At 48.7% G+C, this 15,178-nt stretch overlaps 1 protein-coding gene across 2 annotated transcripts in view; it reads right to left on the bottom strand.

Moving 5' to 3' along the window:
- Positions 1-15,178, bottom strand: part of RGS9 (regulator of G-protein signaling 9) — a 59,875-nt gene that overhangs the window by 13,255 nt on the left and 31,442 nt on the right. The window contains exons 10-16 of one of the 2 annotated variants that reach the window (XM_019516476.1): positions 8,437-8,466; positions 7,704-7,765; positions 5,597-5,710; positions 4,437-4,552; positions 3,802-3,889; positions 2,906-3,044; positions 1,698-1,783 (exon numbers count right to left, since the gene is read on the bottom strand). In XM_019516476.1, coding sequence (XP_019372021.1) covers positions 1,698-1,783; positions 2,906-3,044; positions 3,802-3,889; positions 4,437-4,552; positions 5,597-5,710; positions 7,704-7,765; positions 8,437-8,466 — 635 coding nt within the window. Of the gene's footprint in view, positions 1-1,697; positions 1,787-2,905; positions 3,045-3,801; positions 3,890-4,436; positions 4,553-5,596; positions 5,711-7,703; positions 7,766-8,436; positions 8,467-15,178 lie in introns of those variants that run through there. The other variant, XM_019516481.1, reaches the window with a different exon arrangement.

Raw genomic sequence — 15,178 nt, 5'->3', positions numbered from 1 at the left:
CTGGCAGTTCAAGCAACAGCTTTGATGTCCTCGATGACACACTCTCCACTTCCTTTGCTCTTTCCATGATGGAACCGTGATCAGCCACAATGGAAACACGTATAAAACAATCAGCCTTTGATGTGAGGCACTAGCCTGTTTTCCTGTCAGCGTACCCGAGATGTCGTCTGAAGTGTGAATGTTACATCCCTCCAGCAGCTATGTGAAAACATGAATGCATCTGCCAGGGTTACAAGCAACCTCTCCAGAGCTGCAGCCTGGAAGTGTCTGACAAATGCAGCTGTGGCACTCAGAGAGTGGCCACATCTGCCCATGGGGGAAAAGAGCCTGCCTGATTATTAGTGACTTGTATTACAGCTGCACCTACGAACCCCTCGTGGACCAGAAAGCTGCTGCACAGCAAGGGACGTGAGCAACCAGACGGTGCCACCACTGTAGAGGAGACAGAAGATGCTGTCAGGGTGTCAAACTTTGCTTACATCTAGGGGAACCTGGGATCCGTCTTTTCTCCTCGGTGACACTGAGAAAAAACCTTGTGCCTTGTGGTGTCAGGAAGGACCTGGTCCAAGACCACTGAAGTTGGTAGGAACGTTTCCCTGGATTTCAGTGGGCTTTGGTGCAGGGCTCAGAGAGTGCACGAAGCAAAGCTCCTCCACACTTTCTTTCAGAGGGCAATCGTTGTCTTTCTGGCTCTGACACTGCAACTGCATTGGACTGAGCTGTCTCCGCAGGCCATGAAAACTCTTCTGCCAGCTGATCTGAGATCATAAAATATGCAAAGGATCTCCTGAGTTCATCTAGTGCAACCTCCAGCCTAAGGCAGCATCATCCCTATCCAAATCTATCCTCTAACCTCTTACCAAATCTACACAGTCAAGCCTGACACAACCACAAGACATAAACACCTCAACCTGACACAGGTAAAGCAGGGGAGGGGGCACAGCGGCCAACATCCAGCTGCTGCAAAGATTATTAAAATAGGTTCAAAAGATCCAAGGAAGAGGGCCATGACCCCTACTACAAAGGAAGACAGAAACCCCCAGTCTGAACCAAGCTAACCATGGGGTAAAATTCCTTCTTGCCCCCAGAAATGGTGAGTGGTTTGACTCTGAACGGAGGGGCAAGACTCTTCAATCAGGACCCTCTGGGTTTTAGTCCCAGCAGGAGAATTGGCACAGCCAGTGCAATGGCTGAACCTGATCTGCAAAGTCACACAGAGTCAGACTCCCAGTGTCCTCGACCTGTTGTCAGCCTTTGCAGCAATACCAGGGAGCATCAGATGCTACTTGTCTGGCATTTCTTGGTGTCAGCATCTACCTCAGCACTGGGCTAGGGAAATGACAGTTGTTCTGTAAGCACCTGGTGGGATGTGGGCAAGACCCTGTTACCCCTTGGTGTGTGGCACCCTTCTGGGAAAGCAAAGGGGCAGATCAGAGATCACAGCCTTTCCAAGCACACGCCGTAAACAAAAAGGATTGCTGCTACTGCCAACTAAGCTCTGACTGCACATGAGCCCTTTCCAAAGGGCTCCCAAACAAGCAAAGTAATCAGCCTCTAAGCAAGGCTTCTTCTCTGTGAAAAGTCCACTTTAATTAAGCAAATATCTAAATCACAGTAATTTTGCTGCGACTCAGGCACTTTGCCTCTTTGGTAAAACAGAAAGCACGTAACCCACAATTACACCCCATTACACTTGCCTTTTTCTGACTGTCTGCTGTGGCACAATGGCCTTGTCCAACATCTCCTTGTAGGTCGGAGACTTTAAATAGCGACCATAAGAGTCCTACTGGGGGGAAAAAGGGAAACTGGTAGTTATGGATTGCAAACACCCTAATTAAAATCATCTCCAAGTACAGCTGCTCAGGAGCCAGTGAGGCTGGGAAATGGATAATCTCACCCAGCAGCCCAAGAGAATTCCCTTGTATCTTGCAGGCAAATACATTTATTAAAACCAGTGGCCTTTCATCTTGTGGTAGACTTCCCAAGGCAGAAATCAGAACAAAAGTGGTTTGATGAGTTTCACTCAGGACCGAAGAGTCTCCCTGTTATGACAGTATGAAGTCATTTAGACTACAAGAGTCAACGCTGGGCCATTTCCTTTGTCGGTGCAAATCAGCAGAGTTCTGTTGACTTTGGTGCTATTTTATTGTACCTGCAGATTTGGCTCACATGCCCCTTTTTCCAAAGTGGGCTCTCTAGATCTGGAGGGAGGGATTTCAGCTAGCGCATTTTTTTTTTTTACTCCTGTAGCCCTAGGAAACCCATTATCCTCCATGCATTAACTATATCTGTCTGGGAGCTGACACGGTTCCTCAGCTTATTTTCAAGATACAGTGCCAAGTTCTTGATACAAGGGTCACACACTGGTATCACTGCATCTGATACGCTACACAATTATCGATGAAAAACGGGAGGGCTACACTATGTGCGCCACCCTGTGCTGACCTGCTGTGAGACACAGAATGAAATAAAAGATGGCACTTTAAAGGATATCACAGCTAGAAAAAACAATAACGATGACCAGCACATGACATTTCAAAGTGCTGCACAAGCTGGTTACGTAAGTCCCACAACAGGGCTGAGAGGTAAAAGAGGATCATCCTCTCCATTTTACAGAAGGGAATGGAGCCATGGAAATGTCAAGTGATTTGTCCAGGGCCACAAAGTGGTTCAGTGGCAGGGGCAGGATTTGAATTCAGGACACCCTCACTCAGAACCTAAAGCTCTGTTTTCTCCCTGGAGCCCAACAGCCCTCCCAAACGCACTCGCTTAAACCAGTTCCTTCTTTATGCAAGTCTGCAGGTTATTTTCGGTCAAACAGAAGTCACTTGGGAGCCAGAAAAGGCAGCACATAAACATGTCCAGGCACAGGTAATCCCTACTGGCTTGTAAACAAATGACAAACCTTTTTCATCAGCATATAAATATGAGTCTGAGCTGCATCCAACACATAGCGATGAGGGTGCTTGAGACCTTTGACCGTGATGCCCATGGTCGTGCCATCAATGTTAATCCAGCGCCTCGCTCCTGGAGCCAGGAAGAGTCTGAAATCAGAAACAGCCAGTCACTACTGGTGTTAATGAGCAGAGAACTCATGAAGTCCAACCCCGGTGTTCACAGGCAAATCCTGTGCCTTTGTATCATAATAAAGAGTCATGACAATATTTTGTGACCTGGTCCAAAGCACATTAAAACCCACATGAGATGTCCCACTGACTCTGCAATGTTTCTCATCCACAGCTTGCAAAGCAGGTCACAAGTGTTAACTAACTAAACCTTGCTAAATGGCAGCAATGTCTGGATGGTCTTGTCACCCTTCTCGAGTCAGAATATGAGAATGGAAGTTATAGACTGAATCTAGGGCAGAACCCAGGTCTTTTGGCCCCAACTCTTGTACCTGTATTGACAAGGCTGGCCCTCTTCCTTATATCAACCCCATGAGCTGAGAGGGGAAGAAAGTTTTACAGCACATTTGTTCTTTGATCTAAAGGAGATTCCTTCACCAGCGGGACGATAACACATCTGTGCCCTGTGACTGCTCACACAGAAAGTCCTCAGCAATGCAGTATTTATAGGGGATGGCAAATGCATGTCAAAGATTTAGAGGCTGGATGCCTACCTGGCTGGACTCATTTGAGTCCCGTTTTTGTTTTGGGGGTTTTTTGTGTTCTCCCACCCTGGCGGGGGGTTGGGCTAGAAGATCTACTAGGTCCCTTCCGACCCTAAATCTATGAAACTATGAAACTATGATGTCACAAGTCTCAGGGAGGTGTTAGAAAACCACTGTATCTAAATGCTCACTTGTAGATCTCTTCTGCTTTTTCTTTGACCTTGGACTGGTCTCCGTACTTCAGATCCTCACAGGCTTCCCAGAAACTCAGATTCTCTCCTGTATCATGAGGAATTAGTGACAAGGAAGGGAGAGGGACAAAGATGAAGGTGGAGTAAAATCAGAATCACTTTAGTTAGTTCCTCAATTGAATTCACTTGATTCAAAATCTGCTGGCTGCCTCCTAGGAACTCTCCAGATACCCTGAAGTTTTTAATGGGAGGCCTGCAAAGCCTAGGCCAGCTGCTGGCCCTTGGCACAGGGATGAATTTCACCCTCGATGCATGACATGTCCACTTTGTTCTCGCAGGAGCTGTGCACGCTCTGGGGAGAGAACGGTCTCCTCGCACAGTGGCTCTTTGTGCTTGTATTTGTGTCCCGCGCCACTAGATGGTGATGCATGCACTGACTCCACATCCCAGTTCCCTAAACAGCAGTCCTTCCTCTTGCGTTTACCTTCTTTCTGCTTGTGTCTTAGATCCCTGTCATATACAGCCCTAATATAAAGCAATGCTGCTACAAGTGTCCCACCTCATCTGCTCCCACTGAAAAGCTACGCTGCCAGATGTTCAGGAGGGCAAGGGTAGAGACTGGCACGTAGACTCACCACTGAATTCTTTCTTTAGGAACAGCTGGAAGTTTTGCCGGCCTTTTGGGTCCCTTATCAGCTCACTGAAATTAATGGCCCATCGCTCCACACGCATCCTGGTGGGGATTTCCACGCTGCAAAGGTTTCAACACAAACAGCGCTGTGGGATTCATGTCACCCATTTAATTGACCTATTAATTGAAAGTAGGATGCCCTTCACTGGAGCGCCAAGAGATTTTCCCAGCCCTCTGTGTTTTCCGGTAAGCTGTAACGAGCTCCCGAGGTCAGCACACTGAGCGAGTGGCAATTAAGCGACTTTGTGCACAGTGGGATGGGGAATTACTCGCAAAGGGGCCAGCTCTGCTCTGCCTCATACCAGATGTGCATATTGATTTGCTAGAGCAACTTGGTCAAAATCAGAATCTCTCTGGAGGAGGCAATCCTTTTGGCCCATCGGCCTAGATTCCCCCAAGGGTACCACATCAGTGACCCAAAGCAGCTTTGGCCCTGTTTTAATGGGGCACTTAATACATACACTAGCAGTGGAACAGACCCCAAATATATGACATGCCCTGTATGGGGTTGATGCTTCACTTCCTTGGCAGGGAAATCTCTTAGTGAAGCTTTTCTAGCTCAAGAACTCAGGACCAGGACCTGCATCCATAACTTAGCATATGCCATTTTGCTACCAACGTAGCATAGCCATGGTTTTGATACCCTTAGATCTGCAGCCTAATACCTGTAGGAACCAATGGCAGTCTTAACCCCAGCAGCAGGGACTCAGCGGGGGCTGCAACCCCCCAACCCTGTCCCACGACTCTACACAGTTCTTGCTTCAGTGCCAACACATGCTACATCATAGATGACCAAATGCCACTCTTCAGGCAACGGGAGCCATCCCACAGCAGAATTAGCCTGTTGAACCTATCACTATACCCACCCGGGTGAGAATTCATGCACTCTCAAACCATTAAGGCAGACTCCACTTAAAAAAGAAAGGAGAGCAAGGACTGCAAATCCATCACTGTGCCACAGTCAAGACCTCTCAGAACAAAAAAAAGCAGCCCCATTTGTTACTAAGGAGCAGAGATCATGGCAGGATCCACGCTTCCTTGTTTTGGCGTCCATCAACACAAATGTTGGCATGAACCAGAAGCTGGTGAGGAGTCAATACATACAGTTTTGCATTGAGCTCCCAGAACGTGGGGTCATCCGTTATCCAGGGGTTGCTGGGGAGGCAGACTGCCAGGAAGGGATCGTTGGTCAGCAACTGCTGGGCATATTTCACAAGCCTGAAAACAATGCAGATGAGAACAAAATGAGGATCTGCAAGCAGCATCTCAGACAGCTGGATTACAGACCAAAGGAGTCCCTGCACAGTCCTTAGGGGCTGGGACTGAGGCCCTGAGAGCGGGCCTCAAGACACACATTGCCATGACTCTTCCTACCCAGGGATGCCAGGCCACAAAAATACCCTCCAAATGGCAGCCTTGATATTGTGTTGTCTGAATACCCAGGGATTTGGCAGGCTCCAGTGCTTTGTCTCCCTTCAGTGCTTTACTCAAGGCACACAGTGACACCAGAGGAAGATGTGGGAAAAGAACCGAGCAATCTTGTTTCAACTGGTGGATCAGACTCCCCAAACAAAAGGAGGGCCATTGGGATGTGTTATGTCACCCATTAAACACAGCAAGGACACAGAGAGGAAGAAAACAGATGTTGCTGTAGCCTGGACTTGGATCCAGCCAGCTGGATGACGGCAAGGGGCAGGAGAAGCCGCTTTTCAGAACTGGCATCTTTTAGTTTCTCTTTAATGTGTGCTCCCAGCAAGCCCCAGGATGGAGGGGACATTGCTGAATGCCCTCGCGTGGCCCCACTCCTCACCCAGCCCTCAGAGCTTATTTCCCTGCAAGGCGCTATGAGACGTGCCAGGCACAAAGCTCAAATCTCCTCACTGTAGTTGGAGCAAAGCAGATAAACACCCCCACGCACACACACCATAAGATCTGGCCAAACCTGTAACAACAGCCAATTTCATTAACGCCCCAGGAATATTTCTTTTTCCCCCCCTCTTTGCTTTTGAAAAATTCATCTGGTTTCTGTGTTTAAAATTCATCCTGGGCTAGGTTGCTTTCATGTGTTCAAAGTTTGGAGTGCGCTGTCCAAGGCTTTGTTGCTAACAGGCATCTTGGCACAGATCCTGCGACTCTACGATGTTGTTGCACAAAGTATACTGCGGGGTTGATGCACACACATTCAATACTGTCTCCTCAGTGGAAATGCCAAGGCATTTGGTGCCTGCATACTTCAGTCCGATCCATACCTTCTAATCAAGCTATGAATATAAACCCATCCATTCAGGGAACAGTGCTCTGTCCTCCTAATGATCAGGGATTTCTAGCTCTTCCCAGATCAATAGCGTGCTCTGATGTGTGCGGGCTATCTGGAGGCTGATCTTACCTTGATCAGTAATAATTAGACTTGGGCCCAGACTTCTGGCTTTGCATCAAGATCCAAATATCCTCAAAGCACAGGAATGTTTGGATCTAGGGACTGGATTTCATCCCGCAGAGAGGCAGAGGCCAGCGTGTGAAGTGTTTTGCCAAACAACATTAGCAGCACTAAGGGAAGGCAGGCCTGGACCCAATCCACAGGTTGGGAAGCTGAGGCACAGAGAGGTGCGTGCCACCTGCCCATGGCCACAGAAGGGGTCAGTGGCAGAGGCAGGAGCTGAACAGAGACTCCTGGTCCCTAACAAAACCAAGAGACAACAGCACCTCCCTCCCTGCCCTTCCTCCCCGAGTGCCCAAAGACACCCAGAGACCCCCAAGTCATGTGGCCCAGTGTCCAGTCAACTGCAGTGAAGGGCGGGGAGTCCTCCCCAGAGAGCAAGGAGCAACACAACCACTCTACAGAGGCCGCAGGAGCCTAGCTATAGGACTGGCCCCAGTGTGCTCGATCAGTGTGCACAGGGCTGGGGGACCTGCCTCTTCTGCACCGCTGTACCAGGACCAATTTCCATGGGTTAAAATTCCCAGTAAAACTCGAGAGCTGATTCTGGATTGGGACATGGAGCCCTTCTCTGCTCTGAGACTCTCCTTTGCTGTCTCCCTGGTTCCCAGTCTACTTAATGAGCAACCTAAAGACACAGCATATAAATGGCGCTGTGTAGGGTTGTGCTATTGATTGCCCTGGAGAGTCACAAGATAAACAGTGCAATCATCTCATTAGTAGAAGAGAACTGAAGACTAATTAACGTGTTGGAAGAAGGAAGTGGAAACTTACCCTCCCAGGGAGACAGAAGATTTCACTGTGGACTTCATGAGGGCCTGCCTATAGTACATGATCTAAGAGTAAAGAGAAATGTTTTGTGGTTAGCAGTTACAGCCACGAGTGTGAAGGCTCCCCAGCTGCCAGCCTGGCCTACCCCATCCCATCTGGCAATAGTGCCCCCTCCTCAATAAGAAGGTGCCCATGGACTTAGTGTCATTACATCCCTTTATCGCCACAGCTATTTTCATGGAGGTTCTTCTACATGTCATGTTCTATAATGTGGAAGTAATTAATGGGAGTTTCTTGTGCTGCATGACAAAAGGGTAATAGGTGCTGCCTCATTTCTGTCTCCCCTGTAAGGAGTCGACTCACCTACAAATTCAAACATGTCAGTAGCATTGCTACTGGGCTCCTTCTACCCTGGCAACGTTCAGGATACCTCCCACTGCTCTACTGCGCTCAGGTGCTCTGCCCTGAGTGTTCAGGGTGAAAGAAGCCCCCTTCACTAGCAGCACATTGTCTAGCTCTGCTCCAAGCCTTGCCAGCATGGCCAGTGCTGACAGCAGTGCAATGGCAGGAAAAGTCCTGCAAACACATTTTTTTGCAACCTCCCCAGGGCAAGGACCTTATCAACCTGCGCACTTTTAAAGCACTGAGGGGACCTTGGGGCAGTCATGCAGAAGGTGGGGCAGGACAGCAATGCATACCAACCCCATCCCGTGAACATTTCACAAGGTCTAATTACCTCCCGCCTGTAAACATCAAAGGTTTTTTTCTGCAAAATAAAGAAGCATAAGCATTAATCTTGGTGGGTGCTCAGAACTGCTCTTAAAAGAAGAACAGGCCACTGGAGAGTTTCTTATTGGACACCTCTCTCCATATAATCCTCATAACCATTAGAAACAGATTCAGCCTATTATCTAAGCAGCTCATTTGATCAGGGTATCATCAATGCTAAGTGCTGCACACACCAGAAGTGGTTCTCTGAGCTGTATTTATGTATAGTGTGGCCCACTCCATCACAGCCTGTGTGCACTCAGTTAAAGGGTTATGCTAATAGAGCTAACATAGATTCATTTAGGAGACAAAGACTAAATCATTCAATACCAGTTAAAGGAGACAGCAACCAACACACTGAGGATGTAAATTAGGAGCCCCAAACACACTGTCTTTTGGGCTAAGGGTGCTTAAGCTGCGTCATGAATAACTCAGAGGATGTCTTGGAAGGCAAGAAATTGACTGCAGGGCATTTATTCCCATGGCTCCCTTTGAAATGCAGGAATTACTTTATTTAGAAGAAACTTAGGTGGTGAGGAGGAAAGGCAGGCGAAATCAAGGATCTTCCCAGCATGCCTTCACTGTCTTGATCAGACTTTTAGTCTTGCGACTGCCATTGAAGCCACCAGGAGGTATGCCACGTGTGACTGGTGAAAGCATTATCCTGCCTAATTAGCTTTGCTTTGTGGGATCCTAGGGTGTTTATAGATGGGCTCTGGGAGACAGCACACACACACACATTAATTAGTGAGCTGCACTAATTAAAAACACCCCAGCATCACATGCATCAGCGTCCCCATGCTGCAAAAATGGCAGCGGGGCGCTTTGAACTAGAGCTCGTTGCACTGATCCACATGACGCTGGAGGCTGCTGAAGCGCATTAACTTCTGTGCTCCAGCAGAGTCGATTAATTGAGTGTGCTCCGACATGCTGGATTTACAGCACATTGGAGCAGCCTTCCTGCGTGTGTGTAAGTGCCCCTAGTATTTGCAAATAGTGCCAGGTTTGCAACCCAGGAATCCAAAGTCCTTAGTCTGCTGAGCAGGAACCAGATGGAAAGCAGTGGCATGTATGTCCCACCGCAGGGAACCTCAGCCCTGACCTCTAGACTGACAGGGCATTCTCCCATAGCTGCTCTAACCCCAGAGTAGCACAGCCCGTGGGATCAACTGGGAGAGCTGGCGCTGGGTCTTAGCCACTCCAACATCTAATCCTGCGCAGTATGGAGAAGTGAGTTCAGGTGCCAAGGCCTCAGGGAGCCTCCTGGGTAGGGCTTAGCAAGCAGCCAGTTAAATCATTTGCACTGGTGACCGGTGTGACAAGGACACTCATCCACTGGGAACGGGTGAAGGCGACCAAAGTTGGCAGATCACCTCAAACTGGTCTCCAAACAGCTGTCAGAATAAAGTCCCCTTGATAATTTTCCTTTAGTTTTTTTGGGGGGAAAACATAACTTAACTTGTATTATTATTTGGATGAGACCGAGGCCAAATGTTGTCCTGCCTGCAATGGCCCAGGCTGGCAAAAGCAAAGCTTGGATGCTTCATAATTGGCATCTGGATAAGCGACTGGGTCACAAATGTGTGTCTCACGAGCTGGATCTGGTCCTGGGGCAGAAATCCCTGTAAGGGATTCCCCAGCCCGCAGCATATTCCAGTATGCTCCATATTTGCCTGCTGGGATCTCCTGATACCTCACACACAAGCATCTTTTATGCATGTGCACCAGTGCAGTGACAAGAACAGGGAGGGCCGGGCAGCACTGAGTTTGAACAAGGCTAACACAAATGATCAGGCTCAAATTATAAACCACAGCATCTGCCATTTAGTCTTGGAACAACTGGAGACAAGGGAAGTTTTGCTTGATTAGTTTTCAGGCTCCTTACAATCAACTGAGCTGCTCAGGGTTAAAACAAACTGCTCTATTTGCATCCATGCTTCTGGTCCTGAGTCTGCCCACTCACATCTACGGAAAAGTTTCAGCTTATTTCAGTGGTGCCAGATTCAGGATCATATGCACACAATCCTGGTCTTACATCTGCAAATGACACCTGTCAAAGCCATGCAAGCGTCACCCCTCCCTCACATTTCTATCAGGGGTGTCTTTACTATAGATCTCGTCCAGGTAAAGAGGGGAGACAGAAAATCATATGCTTCTGCTTGCTTCCCACAACACAGCCTGAAACTTCTACCCATTTATAGTTTCATAGTTTCTAGGGTCGGAAGGGACCTGAGCAGATCATCAGTCTGACCCCCTGCCATGGCAGGAAAGAGTACTGGGGTCAAACGACCCCAGCAAGGTGTACATCTAGCATTTAGGAAGACTCCTTCTCAGAGAGCTGGGCTCCCATTTTTAACCAACTATTTCACATGTAATCAGAGCTCATTAATACAGAATGGACTTCCTTTATCCTCTGGAGAAGCCTGAAAATTAAAAAAAAAAAAATCAGATACCTTCAGATTTCCCATGTGCCAGCTAAATTATTTCACCTGATGACAGGAGCCAGGAATGGGTAGTTTGTGAAAATCAATGCGCTAAGACAATTAGGTAAAGGGAAAAAGCTTTTAAACAAAATAAAATGTCCCTGCTACTATTTCTGCTCCTGGGTGGTTCTTTCTGACAGCCGTGGTGCCGTTGGATGAGGAGGGAGGAAAAGCAGCTTTCATAGAAGTGAAGAAGATTTAGTCTTCAACAAGGCTGGGTGCCTTACATGAAGGTGCACACCCCACACACGAGAAAGACAGACAACTGCAGGGAAAGAGAGAAGGGAAAACACTGTAAGTGAAATGCTATGCAGGGCAATACAACCATGAGTAAAGGTGAGGTCGGAAAAAGAAAAGCTATTTAGGAAACAGTCCACCCTCTGCGTGAGTAGCGACAGCAGGTATCTAGGGATCAAAAAAAGGGGTCGTGGTATGCAAGAAGCTGCAAACCACCAATGGAGTGGAGCCCCCCCAACCTGGGAAGTATGAGAGAGAAGCATAAGATGATGCCACCCACCCTCTCCCAGAAGCCAAGGGGAGCAGAGGCCTGTCCAGTGGGCCTGGCTCCCACCAACAGTATCCATCCATCCCATTCAGTGGGGCAAAATATGCCCCAAAAGCACTTGGAGGACAGCTGGGATTTAAACACAGGACAGGCCAATTCTGGAACAGCAAGGGGGACGATGGGTCAACGCTTTTGCGGATGCCAGCAGCTGCGCGGAGCGGCTGCACCTGTTCCTCGAGTTGGATCCCAAAGCAAACCCCAAATACCAAAGCCCCCCTAGATTTTTGTAACTTGAGTGGCTGATTCTCAGGCTTGGTTTTAGGGCACAGCTCCCTATCCACATCACCAGATCCCCCAGCTCATAGTTCGGATAGGAAAGACCAAGGACTGAATGGGATGTTGAGAGTCTGCTCTAGCGCTACAGGTAGCATATGAGTACCTGCTCTCACGGCCCATGCCTGAAGTGCCGTGGTACCCAGAGCCCACCGCCTGGCCACCTGCTCAATCCACAATGAAGCCTTTTAAGAAAACTAAGGGAAGAATCCCAGCTCCCGCGCCCCACAGCTGCACGGGAATTCCCTCCCCCAGCACCAGTCGCTCTGGTTTCACTTCTGCTATAAACCCATCGCAGAGACTCTAGGCATATGGGGTAGTCTAGCCCCCTCCCCAGGCTGCCCCTTTGAAGTGGGCTCCAGAGTCCCCTGAACATGCAACCACTGCTCCCCTCCCACTATGCACCCAGCTCAGCATCGCCTCCTTGGCCTACCCTAGACCATGCGGTATGCAGAGGGTCCTGCTCTCTGACTGATGGAGACATACCCTTTAGCTAAAAAGCGCCATTACTTGCCCTCATTGAGATTACTGTAATTGGTAATACCCTTCACCTAGCAATTTATCCCATGTACCCAGAGCGCAAAGCTCACGGTCCCGTTAGGCTCCAATCAAAATGGCAATTAGAGGGATAACTCCAGTCAGTCTCATCCGACTGTCACGTGCTCCACGAAGCATCACGCACAGCCCTGTCACCCTAGATAAAGCATCACCTCCAGCCTGCTCCTTGGCTGAGCGCCGACAGCGAAGGTGGATGGAGCGTAAGGCACCAGAGCTGCTCCCAATTCAGGGCCCTGATCCTGCACAAGCCTCATGGGATGGTGTGAGATGCTCTTAGCTGACTGCTGTGCCAAGATGTGATCATCGGTGTACGCTGGGCTAAGAGCTGTGCTCAGGCACTGCAGCTAAATCCATCCCGAGCAACAAAGGGAATATCAGTGGGCATCTGGATACAGGGACAGAGCCCTGGAAACTAGTTTCTATATGATAACACAGCTCAAAACGGGGGGGTCCCAGCAGCAGTGCCTGGACTGGGAGTTTTATCTGTTTTGGAGCCTCCCTCTGTCCCGGGAAAACTTCTGCTGGCAGGACCCTGGTGGGAACCGGAGGTGGTCTGCTGCAAGGTCATAATGGTCCTGGCACTGGCTATGCTGCTAGGGCCTGGAAGCAGTGGGATCACACCTAGATACCCTCAGGCACTCCAGGATGGAGTTCGAAATTGAGAAGCAGCCCATAAGAGAGGCACAGTCTGGGCACCGCAGGACCCACCCTGCACCCATGCTCTGAGCTCCACCAGCTGTATTGCAACCTCACCTCTGAGCCCAGCCAGCAGCCCCCTTGCCCCTGGGAGCTGGGCAGAGAGGAGCTGAGCAACCACGACCTGGGAGCAAAGATCCTGCTTGGTGGGCAGCCATGTATCAGCCGCACAGCCCAGACCGGCATTGCTGCAGCCCTGTGGCCTGCTGTGGGTCTGCTCGCGGTTTCCATCAGCAATTGGGACATTAGGTATTTATCACTCGGCTTGTCCCATCACCTTAGGTTCATGATGTGTAAAGCCAGGAGGGACTGTTATCATTCTCTAGCCTGCCCTGCTGAGCTTAGTTTTTCAATCTCTGCAACAGGCCAAAGAACTTGCTGCTGAATGACAGCATATTTTTTAAAGAGACTTCCTGCCCTTAGTGAGACAATCCCTCCCTTCCTACTCAAAACAAGTGCCTTATCCCTCTTCCTGCATCCCCAAGTCCTTTATCCCATTAACACACTGAGACTCACTCACAGGTCAGTGCTAGAAGCCACCTGGAGAGGACGGCTGTTTGCTTTAGCTGCTCTTTCTTCCAAGAAACGCTACCAAAGCAAGCCTTCCCAGGCAAGCAACACGTACTTGAAGATGTTTGTGTCAATCATGGCTTCAAAAGAATTAATTCTGCTGCCTGAAACGGATTATCAGTGGGAATATTTTATTTCCAGCTTCAGAGATAAAGAAGCCTAATTAGCAGACAAAGCTGCAGTAGATGGAGGCAAAGCAGAGCCACAAACTGCAGCTGAGTTAAGATGCTGGTTTCTCTTCTCCCCCGCTGCTCCTCAGTCCCCCTGAACACAGCAGTAAAACTTCTCCTGGCTTTAGCAAGACCCACCAAAGGGGAGAGAGGGATGCATTTTGCGGTCCAAGTATCAAGACTCTAAGAAATTAGCCAATCTAGAGGGTTTAGGAAGTCTGGTGTTTTCCAGGTCAGAAGAACAGCTGCCAGTCAGAGAGGGGGAGAGCCATGCACGGTAGCCAGGTTTTCTCGTGCATTTTCAACTGAGCTTTGAAATGTAAACAGCAGAAGCAGGAAGGATGCTCTTCACTCAGGAGTGCAGATTAACATCAAGAGAAGGCAGGCTGGGAACACCCCTTCAAGCATCTGGCTGGAGCTGAGCACAAATGTTTCAGCCAGATTTTTCTTGATGGAAAAAGGGGGGTTTTGAGCAAAATGGGAATGTTCAGTGAAGAAAACAAAAACCCCTTCCATTTTCATCTTAAATGTGGATGGAAATCATGATTGCGGATGAAAATCCAAGAGCCTAAAAAAGCGGAAATGCAAAGATCTAGAACTCTTGGGACAGAAATGATACCTTTTGTTAGACCAAATAGGAAATCGCTTGCATTAGACACCTCCGGGGAAGGAATCCTACCTGATCTACATGACAAAGAGCAACTCAGAGACACGCCCACGAACCCAGAGGGACAGATTTTCCATCTCCCTCTGTGCAAAAATGAAGTTTATTTCCTACCTATGGGGACTTTTTACCATCTTTAATTTTCCCAGAGCCTGATGAAGGGCCTCTGAGCCCGAAGGCTTGTAGAATTTTTTTGCGATTTCCTGGTTGGTCTAATAAAAGGTGTCGTTTCTGAACCAAGAGTTCTAGGTTTGTGCATTTCTTTTTGTCTCAGACCGACAGAGCTGCCAAATGCATGCCTGAAAGAATTGAAGGATTTTTGTGTTTTTGGTTTTCAGAAAAACTTTGAATAATTGCAAAGGAAATTCTTGCTGAAAGCTCCACAGCTTTGTTTTTTCCTATTTTTTTCCACGGGGGGAAAAATGATTCCTTCCTCAGCTCACCCCAGAATAGCCACACTATCCCTTCCTGGGCCCACTCGCAGAGCTCTACCTAACCATTTCTTTTTCTGTCCCTTTTTCCTCCCTCCATTCCCTCCTTCCCATTCCCTTCTCTCTCTTCTCACTGCTTTCAGATAACCGCCCCAACTGAACTGATTTCCATTCACTTAGGTATTTACTTTCTTTGGATTTATAACTAATGAAAGTGCCCACAGACAGGCCCAGAGCATCCTGCTGAGCCCCTCCAATGACAAACACAGAGTGCAATAGTCAGCTCACCCCCCCCCCCCC

The sequence above is a fragment of the Gavialis gangeticus genome, unplaced genomic scaffold, assembly GCF_001723915.1.
Source record: "Gavialis gangeticus isolate Ggan-Ray unplaced genomic scaffold, GavGan_comp1, whole genome shotgun sequence".
Taxonomy (NCBI): domain Eukaryota; kingdom Metazoa; phylum Chordata; order Crocodylia; family Gavialidae; genus Gavialis; species Gavialis gangeticus.
Note: the sequence above shows the minus strand (reverse complement) of the source record. Positions and strands in the feature narration are given on the sequence as shown.